The following is a 20,276-nucleotide window of genomic DNA, read 5'->3' as shown; positions in this document are numbered from 1 at the left end:
CGCCGTTGATTTATCGATGTGCCAGACGGCAAAACAGCGACATATGAATAAAGTTCTAAAATTTCAAAAAGGTTTAGATATAAGATATAACTTGTACAGAGATTTAGTAATTAGATTATCTACATTTATATTATATGTCTCTGGTTATAATTACAACATAGAATGTTGCGCTGTAAAAAATCTTGGATGAACGTCATTCATTTGAATAGACTTGGTAATCCTTTATTGGGAAGGAGTCAAATGAATGCACGGCGGACGGCTTTACGTGGCCGTCCTTTTATCGACACATTCTGTCAGATTAAGTGTGCAAACGATAATCCATGTTTATAGTTTCAAACGCATGTATTTTTGCATTAAATTGATTTTCCCATGAAAAAAAGATGATCTAGAAAATTTAAAATGTGCATTCGACATAAGGTTTCATTTTTAAAATAATTACACCTAAGGCGAGTTCCATAAGTTTGAATTTCCGTATCTAGCTCTGACCAATCGTTCCATTAAAAAAGTTTTTAGACATCATGCCCAGTGTACCTATAAAACACCAATACCGGCTGGATATCACCGACTTTAACGTCAATCTGCGTTTTTTCCACAAAATGTTAATTCTTGGGAAGAATGGTGTCTATAAAAGAGCGGTATAGTTTTTTTTCCACGAAATGACAATTCTGGGAAAGAATGGCCTTTAAATATGGCGGTAGTTTGTTCCACGAAATGACAATTCTGGGAAAGAATGGTGTCCAATGATGGAGACAGTTTATTCCACGAAATGACAATTATGCGAAAGAATAGCGTTCAATGATGGCAATACATGTACGTGTAGTTTGTTTAACGAAATGTCAGTTCTTGGAAATAATGGTGTATAATTTGTTCCACGAAATGGCAATTCTGCGAAAGAATTGTACAATAATAATGGCCATATTTTTTAATGAAGTTCATTCCGAATGGATATACGTTTCATCAGGAATTCCCTAAGGTTCCGTGCTGGACCCACTATTGTTCGTAATACTAGTGAGCGATCTACCAGAAATAGTGAACTTAGATTTTTATTTGTTTGCTGATGCTACAAAAGAAAAAAAATTATAGACAAAAAGGGAAGACAAAAATTTTAATTATGATACAGCAATTAAGATCTGAGCACCACAAGTACCTGGAGCGATATCTGACTTTTAAAGATACATACTGAGAAATGCAAACGTATGCATATTGTTCTTAGACACCAACATATTGAAGGGCGAATAGAATCATATACAATATGAATTATTGGTAAAGACTGAAAGGATTTGTGCAGCCAAATTTTTTTTTTATAATACGTTAGGATATTGCTTTGGATGAATGAAAAATTAAGTCCCACCCAACGAATCGCATAGCTTTTAGCCAAGGATTTATAAGGACTTATATACGTCCTTGCTTTTAGCGCTATCGGTTGGTTTTGGTCGTGATTTAACGAGTAGTGTCGACTACGGTTCAGAGATAATGAGCTAGGTGGTCACGTGGTCTTGTGATGTCAGAGTAGTCCGCGGCTACACAAAGTAAGCCTAGTACTATACATGTATACAGCATATATCAATCAATCAATCAATTCAATCAATCAATATATACGTATACGTTAGATCTACAATTTGAGTTTTTCGAGTAAATGGTCATTTTAGCTTTATGGTGTAGATATTTTCAGTTTCAAAACATTCCATTCACACCATTTCAAAAATTCAAACAAGCATATATCTAACTTTATATTAGACAATCAGTCCAATTTGATAGCGATATCAAAATGATGTTCGGATCAGTCTGGACTGAGATATAGATAGCATATGATGTAAATTTCAGTGTAATAAAAAACAGTGAATGTAACACTATCTTTTTACGAGTAAAATCCCAAAATTTAGCATGAATATATCTAGAATCCGTGTTTTTATTTTAAACTTCCGCTATAACACTGCAAACACGGCACAGTTTTTTAGTAAAAATAAAATGTGGACGGTTATCAGTTATGTGATATAGGTGCAGTACCGAACTTATACCGAAAATAGTATGTATATCTGTATTGTTGCCTTTGAAACTTTATCTATAACGTTTACTAAAAAGTAGAAATACATTAATGATGTTTCTGATATTTGTTCCTAAATTACAGTTTAAGTGTAGATTTATATTTGTTATTTCAAAATTATACTAAATCCTTAAAATAGTATATTCATTGTCGACCGTTTTGTATATCATACCGAGGTTTAATAGTATGATATATGAACATTTATCGTATAATCCAAAAAGTAACCACATAAAGTGTTCAAATGGAAATTGAAATTACTTGCATACAGGCATTATAAATAGATATAATATCTTGTACCTTTTTAAAAATATACTAAGTGATATTTAATAAGTATATTTAGTGTGATAATGTTGTAACCCTTCTTGTATGACTATACATGTACATTTAGATTCGAAACGCTGAAAATACATGCTTAGAATTTTTACTAATACCTTAGAAATTACGGAAGATTGTTATATGCCACGATTCCGTAATTACAGTAATCGACTGGAATAATTTTTAAGGTTAAACCAAGGATTTAGTAAGTCATATACGTCCTGGTTAAACCTTTCGTTGAAATAGTTCTTAGAACCATTTTTGTTTCTGAATAAGTCACCTTCCATTTTTGTTTTACCTGTGTACGACATATATATGTGTATGTAATATATATTCCTAGGTATGCTTTTACATCTTCATTTTAAAAATGGAGGTGACAATAAAAAACCTAGAGCATAGATGTACGGGGTTTCCATAATTAAAATCACAATCCAATTAACGGATGTCCTAACCTGATTGACAGTAATTATATAAGACAATAGCAAATACCCGATATAGTCCACCGAATAGCAAATTGCCCGCGGCCAGGTAATTACAGGTGAGTTCGATGAATGGCGTTGTGTACAGGTAAACAACATCCTGGTCAAGGTATTTGAATTCACTGTGTACATAAAATCTATTATATTAGGTCTTAAAACTACATGCGCTGTGTATTGTCTGAATTTACATGTCCCTTGCTTCCCAGCTAACAATCCCAACCTACTAACACTGCACACACTGCACTGCACTGTAGCGGAAGTTGAGAATTGTGTCAGAAGTTCAAGAGCTGAGTGAAACTGCGGCTGAAGATGGGTTTGTAAATGTTGTATTTGTCCTTCGCGTTTTATGTCAGCGCATTGTATTGTATATAAATAATCCACACCTCTGCATGTTCTGTATAATCTAGTTTTGAATACTTATGATAGAGGTTATTGAGAGTTCCTCCTCCACTACTAGCTCTGACAGCTCGGATAATGATGGGAGTCAAACACCCAGGAACGTTATTCCTGTTAGGAGACCCATATACGCACTGTTGCTGAGTCGCGACGGCCAGTGCAACCATATTCCGTTGGGTATATGGGGAATTCTCCGAAACAGGGTAACAGGGGTGTGTGTCGAAACTCTAATGCTGCAGGCGGTGTTGGTCAGGCACAAGACTCCGTTCCAGCTGTAAGGTCCATACGAGCTTGTAAACTCCTGTTATATGGAGAATGACTCGTTGAAACCTTAGCACCATTCAATTCTGGGTCTGCGGTCTACGCTCAAGACATCTAGAGCAGTGGGAGAATGTCATAGTGAGCAAAGACCACTCCTGATTGTGAAAATCATATTTAATCTCTACAGCTACTAATGTGTATTACCTTATGGTTTACCATTTATTAAGTAGAATTGTAGCATAATTGCAACTTACGTTCAATTATAATAAATGTTTAGATTATATTCACATCAGAAGTGCTTTGTTTCACTTGGCAGAGGAGAAATTCTTATTAGGCTAATAAGGTATATATTACCTTGGGACACTGGCCAGGGTGATTAATTTTGTAGTTTTGAGTTAAAATAAAAGTAGTTAAGATATTTTTCAAACTGTTAAGAGTATTGTTCAATGAGCAGTTATCTTATAGTCCTTGTAGGTAGGGATCGCCCCAATCACTTGGATACTGCACTGCTCATCGAGCTTCTTATCAATATTTTTACTGTAAATGTTTATCTTTAGCATAATTTAAATGCCAGGAGTCATTTTCCTTTGCAGGGGAGAATGTCGCGGTGTTTGAATTCACTGTGTACATAAAATCTATTATATTAGGTCTTAAAACTACATGCGCTGTGTATTGTCTGAATTTACATGTCCCTGTGTCATGTAATGTCATGTACATGTAAATCTGTGTATGTAAATTGTTATGATGACGTATGAGAGGTGAGTGAATGGATTGGTTGAGTGTGTCACATTGACCCTGCATGACCCTGTCCTTGCACGTGCACGCCCACCCTGGTGGAAGCGTGTCCACACATTACATGGAAAATAGGCACCGGACATGTAACACCTACAAATGTATAGCTGGAAGCCAGTGTGCTTTACGGCCACAGTGCTGAAAGGTATGTTTATTTAATATTTAACTAGAAATAAAGTAATTAACTTATTATTCATTATGCAATATAATTAATATACTCAATAGTTTTCTGTTATAACTTCTTTAAATAAATTGTCCATAAACCTTTATAATTTGTATATGTATAACAAAGGATCGCACGTGGTCCGTCAGGTTCAGGTAGTGTATAGGGTAAAGTGATTGTAAACTAAATGTAATAACCATGAAATTAGAATAGAATTTACTATAGATATATAATAAATAAATACCTGTATATTATATTTATTACTTTACAGCATAAATATATCATATTATAGCCGGTACATTTATGTGTCCCTATGTATTGTCAGGTATTGTTCTTTTTATTTCAGGTTATCTGTCTCCGTTTTGCGTATAATAAAACTATCAGCTGTTTACAGTTGTTGGAGTAGTTTATTTACGAAGAGAACATATCCACATATTATCACTCTCGTGACATAACCATCAAACCAATGGTTCAAAGCATGGCTAATTATATATCTATAATATCGGTGTATCTACTCGTATATCGATTAAAAATTGAAAGCGACCGCACGGTCTGAAAAAATAGTTTGTTTTGCTTAAAGCCGCATGATCCGTATCTTTCAGGGTCTGTAAAACAAAAAATGACAAGATATGGTGTAATAGCCCTAAAAAGTTATGAACTTTCCCCAAATTACAAGTCTAGAAAGTTAAGAGGTCCAAAGATATAAATATACAAAATTTTATTTTAGACTTACGCGCGGTCCGACAGAAAGTCAAAAGTTAACGCCTCCAAAGCTTAGAAATGCTACTTTGCGCATGTCCGGAAATAAAAGTTGTTTACCGCAATGGAGCGAGCTTTGCAGTGAAAGCTCGCCGGCTTAGAATCAACTGCTGATTCGAAGTGAATAAGGAAATTATATCAACTAAAAATGTTCTGAATTGCTAAGAATATTATATGGAAACGAATTCGAGCTATGACAACAACTATGATTTGTGAATGATCTACCAAAACCACATAAACTGACTTCTCTTCGTCTCTATAAGGTGAGTGGGGCCCCGAAGGGGTACGGGTTATATTCTGTAAGTGTTTGGTCGCTTTTTGGAATTGGTACCATAGTAAAATAGAGATTAGAAACCAGGAAAAGTGTTGATAAATTTGGGAACATATAACAGATTTAATCATGGATTACAACAGAAGCATTAATAGAGTCATATTATACAAAAAAATGTACGTGTTTCCTTAAAAGATGATCACATTCTTCAGTGTTATACATATACGATATACATGTAATGTTAGCTACTGTTACAGGCTTACAGCGTCAGGAGTGTGATATCTTTTCTGATATCTATTTGTGTATTGATGTATATTGGTGAAATATATCCTTTTACTGCATGCTATGGATATTATTGTATTAAAGAAGCCACTTTCAAACTTAATTCATCAGTGTTCGTGTGTATAAGATTGTATTTTTTTAGACTTACAGTCACTTAGTCACGTACTCGTTATCCTATCTGCTGGTCTTAATTATATAAAATTCACACCAATACATCATAAGTGGTGTGAGTAAAGAATAGTAATTGACTTTTTAAAATATGTATTATATATTATGTCCAATATATTTAGGCTACATAAATTCTGGCACTAATTAGAACCATTACTCTTCACATGAAAATGCCTAGACCTCTGTAATTCAATAAATGACTAACTTAGTATCTAGTGAGGTTTGATTTTGATAAATGTGTTCAAAAACTGTGTAATTGTTATAAATTTGTGTTTGACAGAAAACAATTGGAACTAGTTTGATTTACATGTAGACTTACACTGAAAGAATATGTACATGCATGTATACAGTATTTATCTATGTACATAACTGACATTTACTCCACATTTTCTTTATAGAATATATGGGACCTTCAACCAGATGACAAGAGTGCAAGATGTGATGGCAGCTCGCCCAAAAATAAAAGGGAAAAACAACTACATGTATCTCTGAGATCAAAACTGACAGTAAAAAATAAAGCCTGTTTGTAATGTACCCATTATGAACCAGAAAGAAATTATTTTCAAGAAGGAAGGACAGAACAAACCTAGCATAATTCTTTACTATTATCACCAGGATATTTTCAAATTATACATTTCTTCACACAAATGAAAAAAGGAATAATAATGATTATTGCATGTTTACACACCTAGTGTGTATAACTTTTGAATAATTTATATGGGACAAGGATGTAATTCTAATTTATGAACAATAAACCAATTAAAATAATATATGTCATTTGTCTGAGTTGTTTAATTATGTAGTGTCCATTTCAGAAGTGTTCAAATACAGAAAATAAATAGCAAACAAGACTGGAGCTAGATCAAAGGTTATTTGGGTCAAAAGTCAGTGTCAAATCTCAAGATATTGGCTCTATAGATATACATATATCCCTATGTGTAATAAAAAAAATCTTGTTGTGTAATACACAGATTGCACATATATATAAGAATATCCATATATCTGTAGAGACAATAGCCTGTGATGCATGTTGTTAAATTGCATTATTCATTTTTGACTATTTTAAGTTGCAAAGTTTTGATTGATTTAGAAAGGAATAGACTGACAATAACTTCTAATTAGTCCAGGTCAATCAAGGTCTAATACATGTACAAGCTCTTAGCAACTTCACATAATTAGTGTTTGGAGCAAGATCACACTAAAGGAATTAGGATTGCTTGAATATATAAAGATAAACTATCAAAATACAACTAATAAAGTTAGATTTTCCACCAGGTTAGACTACATACATCCTAAAAAATGAATTTTACTGCAATTACTCTGATGACATTATAATCACATGCTATGGTCAGCTTATTTGCTACTGGATGCTATTTTGAACTCCAGTCATTTTTCTATTGACTTAGAATTCAATGCACAATATGTGTACATGACACTACAATGCATATGAATGTATAAGAAACATCTAGGTCTTTAATTATGCATGTCTCAATTTGATTCAGAGGCAAATTCACGGCTGGACATCATATTATATGGTAGCTATATGTACATCACAAATTTAACTAAGGGATCTGTCTTCATTATCTACACAGAAAATATATACATAATTGCATGTTAGACATTCAGAACTTTTAACACACATTAAACCGCCTTATTGCAACCTCAACCCCATTTTTTTTTTTTTTTTTTTTTATTTTCTGTAATCCTTGAAATCATATAACCAAATGTTTATAGTTTCACCATAAATTTATCATCATGTTTTTAACGAACATGGAGCTTTTCCAACATAAATATCAGAAATATACATAAAATAACATGTATTAAGTTTTATACTGGTTTATGGCGGTACATGGTGATTATTTAACTAATAGATATGTATACACATATGACATTGAACAAAAATGCATATTATGTCAAGTTTGCTCTCCGTGCTTATTTTACTTGATTTATTATTATATTTCATTTGGACCTTTATAAAACAAGTTATATGGTTATCCAAGGCAAGTCAAATATCGTCTGAGATATTTATTTTAAAAAATATCACCAGAGTAGAAAACCATTTTCGTCTCTATATAGTACGATGTGTCTTGTCTATTTCATTATTTATCAACACCATTATTTATATATCTGGTACATTTTTGTACAATTTATTATCTTGTCTAGTACGTTGTATGGTATCGCAACACGTATTTTATACGAAGTTTAAATACCGTTCCCACAAAAATCCCTCCGGTGGCCCCCGGAAATTAGGCAAAGCATAGTCAACCGATCGCCGTATAGTAAACACTCAAAATGACCGAATGGAAGTATTGTTTACACGACGTTAATGTATATATATTGTTCTGAGGGACTCTTTAACTTCATCACATAACAAAACATTCACTTGTTCATGATAAGTAACAAGTTCTTCCGTAGAAGTTCCTGCTAACATGAACGACACACTTTTGACTGGGCACGCCATTTCGTTTGGTCTGGAAAGTCACGTGATCGTCTACGATTGAAAATGCATATTCAAACACTCTGGATATCGAATTTTTAATCATTAATTTCTTTTGAACTCGGGACTTTTTGGGTGTGTAATTAGGGGAAAGTTGATAACTTTTTATAATATATGTACCCTAATTTTCTTTTGTTGATTTACGGACCCTGAAAGATACGGATTATTTGATCTTTTATAATATCAAAAGTAAATTCTTTCTACCACATGTTGAAACGTTTTACGGATTTGCAATAAATTTAAATGTATCTCGATTTATTCGGTTAGCAACAACCAACACAATGTTTGTAATGATCAATCATCGGTGTGTACGTATGTCAAGCATCATATCCTTGATGCTTTAATCATGGATTTCTTAAATTTTTACGTAAAATTTCAAACATTGCAATTCACAATATATCAAAGATACAGACTACAGGAAAATATTATCTAATTAAAGCTTATTCGTTGCTGAACTCCTCGACAAAAAATCTGAAACTTTTATTTCTGTGTGGATTTTCTTTCATAATTTCACGAAGATAGAAGATACCTGCTATTAGAGCATAAACTAGAGTAAATGAAACATCGAATTTCACTCTTTTAGTTATTTATATTCGAGCCAAAGTTATTTTATGATTAACTTCTCTAAAAAGTATTCATAAAAAAATCTTTGATCGGCTTTTCCTGTGACCGTCGATGTAAGTGATAGCACATCAGTTATAGTACAGCTTTAAGCCACGGACTATCATGACGTCACACCGGTTTAGAGCTAGAAAATATGCATAATCCGGTGGTCAGAAAATTTGACCTCGATATCGGCGGTTTACAGGTTATTCCGGTCGCGCGCGGCACGGAGAGGTTTCTACACGGTCTAATACAGCCATTGCCAGCATAAACTGGAATTATCATTTTTGACTGCACAAATCCTTGGACAAAACGGTAAAGGAAAATAGATATTGACGTAATTTTAGATGCAGAATTTGATTTCGAAAACTATATCAGATTTTAAGTGAGAGGGTTAATAAGGCTAATCAAATTTTGGACATATGAGTAGACTATTTAGATCAATGAATTAGACAGCCTTCAATGTGCTGTACAAAACTTTGGTACGATCACATGCAGCTGGACTACGGTAGCTCTGCTTGGATACGCTAGCTCTGTTTTGACTTACACTAGCTCTACTTGGACTAAACTAGCTCTGTTAGGAATACACTAGCTCTGTTTGGACTACACTAGCTCTGTTTGGACTACGCTAGCTCTGTTTGGACAACGCTAGCTCTGTTTGGACTGTACTAGCTCTGTTTTAGACTACGCTAGCTCTGCTTGAACTACGCTACGTCTGCTTGGACTACGTTAGCTCTTCTTGAACTACGCTAGCTCTGTTTGGACTATACTAGCTCTGTTTGGACTACGCTAGCTCTGTTTGGACTATACTAGCTCTGTTTGGAATACGCTAGCTCTGTTTGGACTACGCTAGCTCTGCTGGAACAGCTCTACAAACAATGGCCCTGCAGGTAGGGCGTTAGAATTGTACCTGCTGCCCCTATTGCATGATCGTAAAAGGCGACTAAATTTAGGATCTTATCTTTTCTCTTCTTCCTAACTGACTTTATCTTTCCTAATGCCTCCCTTGGCACCGCCTCACCTTTGGCCTTGAGTTGAGCGTTCGCCCCTGTGAGGAAGGCTCTGGGTTCTGTCCCCTGGCCGAGACACACCAAAGTCTATAAAAGTGGTAGTTTCTGCTCCTGCTTAGCGTTCAGCATACAGGGAGTGGGGCGACTGGTTCGCCCGTTGTCAGTATAATGTGACTGGATGGGGTGTGTTGCTTGGTGTCTTCGGCGGCATGCTTCAGCGATATAGCACTATAAAAAGGACAACAGTTCCACTGTGCAAGAAGACACAACACGAACATACCGCAGTCTCCCAGTACACTCACCTCGCACAACATACACGCAACACACCGCATACATGGGAGGCCGTCCTTACATGACCATAGCTGTTAATAGGACGTTAATAAATCAAACAAACAAACAAACGCTAGCTCTGTTTGGACTGTACTAGCTCTGTTTTAGACTACGCTAGCTCTGCTTGGACTACGCTAGCTCTGTTTGGACTACGTTAGCTCTGCTTGGACTACGCTAGCTCTGTTTGGACTATACTAGCTCTGTTTGGAATACGCTAGCTCTGTTTGGACTACGCTAGATCTGCTTGGAATACTCTACATATAGCTCTGTGTGGACTATATTAGCTCGGTTTGAAATACGCTAGCTCTGTTTGGACTACAATAGCTCTGTTTGGACTACACTAGCTCTAATTGAACTACATCAGCTCTGCTTGGACTACGTTAGCTCTGTTTAGACTACACTAGCTTTGATTGGACTACACTAGCTCTGATTGGACTACACTAGCTCTACTTTGACTACGTTAGCTCTGCTTGGACTACGTTAGCTCTGTTTAGACATGTACAACACTAGCTCTACTTGGACTACATTAGCTCTGCTTGGACTACGTTTGCTCTGCTTGGACTACGTTAGCTCTGCTTGGACTACGTTAGCTCTGTTTAGACTACACTAGCTCTGTTTGGACTACACTAGCTCTGTTTGGACTACATTAGCTCTGTTTGGACTACACTAGCTCTACTTTGACTATGTTAGCTCTGCTTGGGCTACGTTAGCTCTGTTTAGACTACACTAGCTCTGTTTGGACTACACTAGCTCTGTTTGGACTACACTAGCTCTGTTTGGACTACACTAGCTCTGTTTGGACTACACTAGCTCTGTTTGGACTACACTAGCTCTGTTTAGACTACACTAGCTCTGTTTGGACTACACTAGCTCTGTTTGGACTACACTAGCTCTGTTTGGACTACACTAGCTCTGTTTGGACTACACTAGCTCTACTTTGACTATGTTAGCTCTGCTTGGACTACGTTAGCTCTGTTTGGACTACGTTAGCTCTGTTTAGACTACACACTAGCTCTGATTGGACTACACTAGCTCTGATTGGACTACACTAGCTCTGATTGGACTACACTAGCTCTACTTTGACTATGTTAGCTCTGCTTGGACTACGTTAGCTCTGTTAAGACATGTACAACACTAGCTCTACTTGGACTACATTAGCTCTGCTTGGACTACGTTAGCTCTGCTTGGACTACGTTAGCTCTGCTTGGACTACGTTAGCTCTGTTTAGACTACACTAGCTCTGTTTGGACTACACTAGCTCTGTTTGGACTACACTAGCTCTGTTTGGACTACACTAGCTCTACTTTGACTATGTTAGCTCTGCTTGGGCTAAGTTAGCTCTGTTTAGACTACACTAGCTCTGTTTGGACTACACTAGCTCTGTTTGGACTACACTAGCTCTGTTTGGACTACACTAGCTCTGTTTGGACTACGCTAGCTCTGTTTGGACTATACTAGCTCTGTTTGGAATACGCTAGCTCTGTTTGGACTACGCTAGCTCTGCTTGGAATACGCTAGCTCTACTTGGAATACGCTAGCTCTACTTTGACTACGTTAGCTCTGCTTGGACTACGTTAGCTCTGTTTGGACTACGTTAGCTGTTTGGACTGTTTAGACTACGTTAGCTCTGTTTGGACATGTACAACACTAGCTCTACTTGGACTACATTAGCTCTGCTTGGACTATGTTAGCTCTGCTTGGGCTACGTTAGCTCTGCTTGGACTGTACTAGTTCTGTTTTAGACTACGCTAGCCCTGCTCTAGAGCCGTTCAGGAAATTAAAACCATTAAAACTGCCATCCTCCAGGAGTTACTTTCACTGTCTTTATATCCATCTCTGTACTATCCCATATCAATATGTAAGGCAGTTCATGAGGAAAATACTGTCAATTTTATTTCGTAAGTTTTACAGTTGACTGACCAACTTTGTATAATATTAAATATGTACATTGAATGCATTATAGACAAATGAACTCACTCACTCTTGGCACTCAATTAATCTGATCTCTCAATATTTCTCTCTCATTCACACATTCTCCCTCTCTCACACACACTTTCTCTCTTTCTCTACACGCTCTCCCCCCTCTCTCTCTCTTGATTCCGTATCAAGTCCATACTACACAACACTGATCACTGGCCATGAAGCATCTTAACAAGTGACCACACGGATAAGGATCTTATTAACTGATCAATTATGATTAGCCTTGCCAGATCTATGGAGATGCAAATGAAGAATTGACATACAAATTACATGTACTTGTAATAAAGTATCATCAAATCTAAGGATGGTCAGAACATCATACATTAATAATAAGTCCTGCAGTCTGACCAGCAAATAAAGAATTGACATACAAGTTACATGTACTTGTAATAAAGTAATAAATCATCAAAGTAACATCCTTTGTATGCTACAACAGCATTTTTTTTTCCTCAGGACGCATAAAGGAAATTATCTCATCAAGTTTCATCTTCTTCGTCATCTTCTCCAAATGATAAAAGTTTGGAATTTTTCACTTTTTTAGAACTAGATTTTTTCTTCTGATCTGAATCTTTCTTCTTTTTAGATGTTGTTGGATTGAGATCGGACAGGTTCGTTTCTGCTGATAAACGCTTCTCTGGACGTTTAAATGTGATCTTCCCATCTCTGATGGCTTTCTCTTCTGTAACCAGAAAAAACATTAACTGGAAAGCATGCAGTGACATTTCGTGTCATTTCCTGAAGCATGATACATTCTCGATATCATTCATCCACTGGTTTCATATTATATAGTAATAAAAGTAATAATTAATTTATCTCATAATATTTACATCCAGCTGGTTATTTTCGTAGGAATGATGTTTTTGTGATTTCGCGGGACATTGCTAGGATCCCGAAAATTTGATCCGCGAAATATTAAAAAATGGTTGAATGATATCTACCCTTATATCCATATCACAAAAATCTTAAATCGCTTACATATGATTTTTCGTTTTGAGATCAAATCGCGAAAATGTTGGCCCGCGAAAAATAACCTGCTATACAGTAAATTATATACATGGTCCTTTATCACTGTGTATACAAATATTATGTGACCAATTTTTACAAAAATGGAATAATGACATTTTTTGTTCCTCAAAGTCAATTTGCTATAGAATATACAAAAACGAATGTAATTTTGAAAAATATTTTGATATATTAAATGATAATGAAAGAATTTTAATGTGTAAATTTAGAACAAGTAATCATAAATTCATTGTGGAGTCTGGTAGATGGATTAATATGAATTATCAAGATAGAATTTGTACTTATTGTGATACCAATGATATTGGTGATGAATTCCATTATTTATTAAAGTGTCCGTTTTTGACCTTAGAAAGGAAATTATATGTTAATGAGTACTATCACACCAGACCAAATATAAAATTTTCACTGCTTCTGAACTCAAAGAATATAAAAATAATGAGAAATTTATGTAAATTTATCAAAGTTATGTTTAAAAAAAGTCATATAATTTGTCCTCCTTCTATGTTGCATTTCTTGACTGTTGTAAATATGTTTCTCTACACAATATATTTTGTAAAGAGACTAATAAAGTTTGAAGTTTTGATGTACATATGCATGGCAGATAAAGTGTTTCTGTGTGATAAACATATTACAAGTAGATCTACAAATTCCCCTCAATCATTTAATGGCTCTGACCTTCCTCCTTGCTTTGCTCTATTTCCGCGACCTCTGCTTGTTCGGCCGTTAGGTCACCAGGACGTGTTACCACGACAACAGGCTTTTCATCATCTTCTTCTGGACGATCGTCGTCGTCATCATCAAAATCTGGCATGGCTTGTCTCTGTAACCACAATTAAAAAATCAGTCAGCGCTGATGGCATTTTTTCCACATATTACAGAGTTATCTGCCCTTGCAGGTTAAGTAGTTATTGACATAGATGTCATGTACATTGTATTTGCAGGTTTAATGTCATACTTTTTGGAGAAAACAATGTGAATCCTCAATTGGGCTCACAAAATAATGATGGAATGAAAAGGTGAAGACCAGACCAGGGTTTGAACCCATGACCTTAGTACACTAGCTGGATAGTGATTTACAAATGTATATAACTAAGAAATAATCCAGATTTAGCAGTGCTACTGGACCTGGTTAACCTGCCATTATCACCATTAAAAAGGTTGAACTTCTTATTTTACTTCAAGATAAAAATAAAAAAAATAATTGATTGCATCCCAAAAAAAATTTGCTGCACTAATGTCCTATATATGGAATGAAGTACTGATTATGCACAAACCAAAACCAAAATATTTTTTTTTATATTATTTTTTTTGTGTGTTAATTAGACATATACATACACAATTAAACACCAATAATTATCAAAATGATAAGTATCATTTATGCTCTGTCAAAAGGGGAGCATCTTTAATTATTACTTTCTCAAAAGTCTTAAATATGTAATTATTTGGGAAAGTAATATAAAATGTACATGACATTGGGAAGATACCAATAAACAACTTTCTCTAGGTTGTATCCTATAGACATCATACAGCCTTATCATATAAGGGAGCACTGTTGATACCCCAGGGGTTACTACCACTAACGTTATATCCATCCCGGATTATCTTATAGTAAAACTGGAGGCAACAGAAGACACAGGTATTTTCATACGTTGATTTACATCAAAGACATTGCATAATGGTACATTGTGGTTGACTGTTTTGCTTTAAAATCGGGAGTCCCTCTCTCTGTAACCTTCAAATGAAGTACATGTATCTGCAGGCTCTCCTGGCAAGGGTTGGTCAGTTTTATTCTCTTGAACTGCCTCAAGTTTTACTTAGAGTCTAGGGCTGGTTATTACGTTATGATGTCAAGCTGATTAAAATACAGTTCTTATTTTCAAACGTATGATATGACAACATTCCGTTAGGTCACGTTTTGAATTGACGTGCCACTTCAAATGGACGAAATAGTTTGGAAGAGCTGTCAGAATCTTCTTCTTCTTTCTTCTTCTTTAGTTTGTCACCATCCGTCAATAGTGAGGATTATAGGTGAGGTGATACGGCTCAGTGGCGTGGGGAGGGGGTTATATAAAGGGCATTATTTTTTTCATTTTTTTTTCTAATCATTTTCTTGTATGTCGTCATCTCGGCCATACATCACAACAAAGCTAAACGCATATGTGGACTGGGACGAAATGTCGTTTCAGTTGATATAGCCAGGTGGAGAAAATGCATTTGAACTGGAAGTACAGAGAGAATAAAGCCACAATGGACCCCTTATGTATACTTTATTTGTATGAGGGATATTAGTCACTGAGGATCCTCTATAAAATAAAGGTTCTGCATTTTAATCACATTGGCTTTTTTGACTGCAGACTAGCCTGCTAGTGGGCACCTGCCTGTTTCTACTCGCCTTTGTTTCGACATTAGGGCCTTCTTTATAACCGATCTTCTGTTTAAACTGTCGTATAAAAGCTGGCTCGTCGTTTTGTACAAAAGATATCGCATTCTTTCCTCGTCCTCGACCCGACATCTCTGCATGCGGTTTTGTTGTTGTTTTTAATAAGGGGAGATAATCTTATCGCTAAATACAGGTTCTAAAGTCAGGAATAAACGTAATTCTGATCGGATCGGACCGGAGACGTTCCCATTCAATCTAGATTCCTTTATAGATGGCCTTGTCTGTTAATAGCACATAAATCTTAAAACAAAGCATTATTTAAGTATAATGGTATGAAAAATATATAGATTCTTAAAAAAAAAGAGTGCATTCATCAAAAATATTTGTTCGAGTACTTCATATAAGTGTAACATTAATTAAAAATATAAAAAAAAATCTAAACTTGTTGTAATTTAAAGGCCCATGCACGGTTTTTGATTGACTGTAATGAAATTGATAATTTTGTATAATTGAAAAAAGTTTTGAACTTATTGTAAATAATGCATTAATCACCATCCTCTGAACAATTTAACTGAAATAAATAACATGTTTATTTCCATAAGACCAGAAATTTGGATCGTCTGATATTTCCCGCCGTCGTCCTCATCACCTTGCGTTTTTAGCAAAATGAATCTTCGTTGTTAACATAGATTATGCAGGATATGGAGGGGTATCACTTTAGGCCGTTTTACGGCCACTCAGAATTTTTCATCAGTTTTCTGAACTGAACATCAGAAACCCAACATTTACAGGCAAAACCTGCAAAAATGTCATCTCTATTCTAATATTCAATTAAACAATAAAAATGTGGGAAACATAATACGACCCGCATTATGAAAATAAACATTTTATTTATTTTAATCAAATCATTCAGAAGGTGATGATAAATGTAGTATTAACGGTAAGTTAATAATATTTAGGACTCTACAAAATTATCGATCTTGTTTTACATTCCCATTTTAAAAATCAAAAATGTCATCTCTATTCTAATATTCAATTAAACAATAAAAATGTGAATTTTCACCCTTTGACCTCTGAAATGAACATGAACGCAGAAAAAATCGGATATTCTGAATAGCATACAATATGCAGCTGCCCCTAGCGCATCTTCATGCAAAATGTTTTGCTTATCACTCAAGAATGGCCGCAAAACGGCCCAAAGTGATGCCCCCCTTTGCCGTAGATTTGTGCTGTAACCCCATCTTACGCCATAGATATAACCTTACCAAGCGCAGTTAGTTTGTTTATTTTGTTTGATTAATGAATTAAGGATTTGTACAGTCAAAAATGATAATTTCAGTTTATGCTGGAAATGACTTTATTAGCACGTGTAGAATTATAACCTCTCCGTGCCGCGCGCGACCCAACCGGAGCTACCGAGGGGAGATAAATCACAACCGTGTATTATGTGTAATGCCCGATGTCTAACCTGTAAGCCGTCGATATCGAGGTCCAAAATTCTGACCGCCCGATTATGCATATTTTCTAGCTCTAAACCGTTTGACGTCATAGATCCGTGGCTTATAGCTGTGCTATAAACTGATGTGCTATCACTTACATCGACGGTCACAGGAAAAGTCGATCAACTATTTCTTTATGATTACTTTTGAGTGAAGTTAATCGTACAATAACTTTGGCTCGAATGTAAATAACTGAAAGTGTTAATCCCTATTGAGATCCTCCTCTAGACTCTTTTATATTCGGACGTTTGATAGATGTCTCTATCAAACGTCTGAATATAAAAGAGTCTAGAGGAGGAATCTCAACAGGGATTACTGTAATATATGCTCTAATTGGAGGTATCTTCGTGTAATTATGAAAGAAAATCCATACAGAAAGTTTCGGATTTTTTTACGAGGAGTTCAGCAACGAATACGTTTTAATATGATAATATTTTCCTGTAATCGGTATCTTTGATACATTGTGATAGCAAAGTTTGTGACTGTAAATTGAAATTTTACGTAATAATCAAAGAAATCTTTGAAACAAACTATTTTTCAGATCGTGCGGTCGCTTTCAAATTTTAATCGATATACGAATAGATACAACGATATAGATATACAGGGGCGTAGGAAGCGGGGGGGCAGGGGGGGCAACTGCCCCCCCCCCCCCCCCGTTCCCCAGGACGGGGGGCAAACATGTCTTTTTGCCCCCCCCCCATTTTCGCCGACTGAAATTTTCTAAAAATGCTTATTTGAAAGAAAAAAGGGTCCTCCTACACATTTTTCGTACTTCATTCTAGAAAATTTTCCGCTGCGCGGCGCATTTCCTAAAACGTTCAAGCACATAATGTCAAACCTTAAATAGTGAAAATTCAATACACACAAACTAGACTAAAAATGTCCATCAAGGGATTCTATGTGCTATTTAAAAAAATGTCTCTTAAAAGATCAATTTGTTTATATGTCTTAGCGAGACAATTAATTCATTTTTTATGTTACACAACAATATGCCGATGGTGTGAAGCCGGTATATTCAGATCGAGTAGGGTTGCATAATGTTATGACGACACAATTATCATTTCTAAATGCAGGTAGCTTTAAATCGAAAAATTACCATGTTAAGAACGCTTTATAATCATTAAACTTTATCGTAAAACTCATCTCAGCCATTCTAAATCGTAATTTTTTTCCCCGGGGAGACCCCCGGACCCCACTAACACCAAATTCTCGCGCCTTTGGGCGCTCGCAAATTCATCAAAATGCATCGTAAAAATCATCTAAGCCATTCTAAATCGTATTTTTTTCCCGGGGGAGACCCCCGGACCCCCTTAACACCAAATTCTCACGCCTTTGGGCGCTCGCAAATTCATCGAAATGCATCGTAAAACTCATCTCAGCCATTCTTAATCGTAATTTTTTCCCGGGGGAGACCCCCGGACCCCCCTAGCACCAAATTCTCACGCCTTTGGGCGCTCGCAAATTCATCAAAATGCATCGTAAAACTCATATCAGCCATTCTAAATCGTAATTTTTTTCCCGGGGGAGACCCCCGGACCCCCCTAGCACCAAATTCTCACGCCTTTGGGCGCTCGCAAATTCATCAAAATGCATCGTAAAACTCATCTCAGCCATTCTAAATCGTAATTTTTTTCCCGGGGGAGACCCCCGGACCCCTCTAACACCAAATTCTCACGCCTTTTGGGCGCTCGCAAATTCATCAAAATGCATCGTAAAAATCATCTAAGCCATTCTAAATCGTAATTTTTTCCCGGGGAGACCCCCGGACCCCCCAAACACCAAAATCTCGCGCTGTCGGGCGATCGCAAAATCATCAAAATACATAAAACTAATCCCGGGGGTCACCGTCAGACCCTAATAAAACACCAAAATCTCGCGCCTTCGACGCTCACACGATATTCGGCCAATTTGCGTATTCGTTAATTTCCTTTTAGCGACCCCACTGTCTATAAATGTGTACAAGGATTAAATTTAGTGATATATGAAAAATGAACATAAAGCATACATTATATGGTTGGGAGTTGAATAAATCTCCTCCTGTAGGTGTGGCGGGGGGGGGGGGGGGGTTTACAAAATATTGAGGACCTTTGCCCCCCCATGACGTTTCATCTTCCTACGCCACTGATATATAATTATAGCCATGTCTTTGGTTTGATGGTTATGTAATACCTGGACTAGGATGTTGTTTACCTGTACACAGCGCCATTCATCGAACTCACCTAATTTGCTATTCGGTGGACTATATCGGGTATTTGCTATTGTCTTACTGTCAATCAGGTTAGGACATCTGGTGATTGGATTGTGATTTGAATTATGGAAACCCCGTACATCTATGCTCTAGGTTTTTTATTGTCACCTCCATTTTTGAAATGAAGATGTAAAAGCAAATGGAAAGAAAAAATACCCCTGATCATACCTAGGAACATATATTACATATGTCGTACACAGATAAAACAATAATGGAAGTTGACTTATTCAGAAACAAAAATGGTTCTAAGAACTATTTCAAGGTTTAACCTTAAAAATTATTCCAGTCTAGTATTGATCAATATAGAAATAGTAGCATTATTTCGTTCGCATATACATCACCCATTCCCTAATATTACGGTGGTGTTTTGTACTTCCGGTTGTTCGAATTACAGCATGGCGAGACTAGAAGATGAGTGTTTGTAATGATTGAAACACGATAAAAATCAAAGTGGTCAACATGGTGGGCAGCGGGCGTAGGTTGTAAACATAAACAACACGCCCATGAATATTTTCGACATCTAGAGAAGTCTGTGTCGATAATTTTAAAATCTCGATTTCACATAAATCGTGGAACTGTTTAAAACCACGTTGCTCGTACGATTCAAGAATGGAGGCGGATACAACCACAAGTAACAATAAACACAAATACTGAGATTGCCCCCAGAGTTAAATCTCACATCAGGAAATATTGGTCTGAACATTTCATGTCCTGGAAAAGGCAAGTACAAATATATTTACTCGCGAGTGGTACACAACAACTTCAAAACTCTGTAC

The 20,276-nt window shown here is 36.1% G+C and overlaps 1 protein-coding gene and 1 long non-coding RNA gene across 2 annotated transcripts; one reads left to right on the top strand and one right to left on the bottom strand.

Annotated features, from left to right (window-relative positions):
* The first annotated feature begins 3,038 nt into the window (after positions 1-3,038).
* LOC138311059 (uncharacterized) lies at positions 3,039-6,702 on the top strand. The gene is made up of 2 exons (XR_011206518.1): positions 3,039-5,472; positions 6,329-6,702. It is a non-coding gene; the product is annotated as an uncharacterized lncRNA (long non-coding RNA).
* A 5,541-nt stretch (positions 6,703-12,243) lies between these two features.
* On the bottom strand, positions 12,244-15,913 carry LOC138310669 (uncharacterized protein KIAA1143 homolog). The gene is made up of 3 exons (XM_069251999.1): positions 15,766-15,913; positions 14,049-14,193; positions 12,244-13,029 (listed from the first exon to the last, which is right to left on the bottom strand). Exons 1-3 carry the CDS (start codon positions 15,883-15,885, stop codon positions 12,827-12,829), a joined length of 468 nt encoding a protein of 155 aa, XP_069108100.1. The 5' UTR covers positions 15,886-15,913; the 3' UTR covers positions 12,244-12,826.
* Positions 15,914-20,276: the final 4,363 nt, after the last annotated feature.

The sequence above is a fragment of the Argopecten irradians genome, chromosome 16, assembly GCF_041381155.1.
Source record: "Argopecten irradians isolate NY chromosome 16, Ai_NY, whole genome shotgun sequence".
Classification (NCBI taxonomy): Eukaryota; Metazoa; Mollusca; class Bivalvia; order Pectinida; family Pectinidae; genus Argopecten; species Argopecten irradians.
Note: the sequence above shows the minus strand (reverse complement) of the source record. Positions and strands in the feature narration are given on the sequence as shown.

Excerpts from the sequence above, each read along its gene's own strand:
- LOC138310669 (XM_069251999.1), bottom strand. The coding sequence starts at position 15,885 with ATGTCGGGTCGAGGACGAGGAAAGAATGCGATATCTTTTGTACAAAAC. Across the intron at positions 14,194-15,765 it reads GCCCTAATGTCGAAACAAAG|AGACAAGCCATGCCAGATTT; the intron begins GCGAGTAGAAAC and ends TTGTGGTTACAG. Across the intron at positions 13,030-14,048 it reads AGAGCAAAGCAAGGAGGAAG|AAGAGAAAGCCATCAGAGAT; the intron begins GTCAGAGCCATT and ends TTCTGGTTACAG.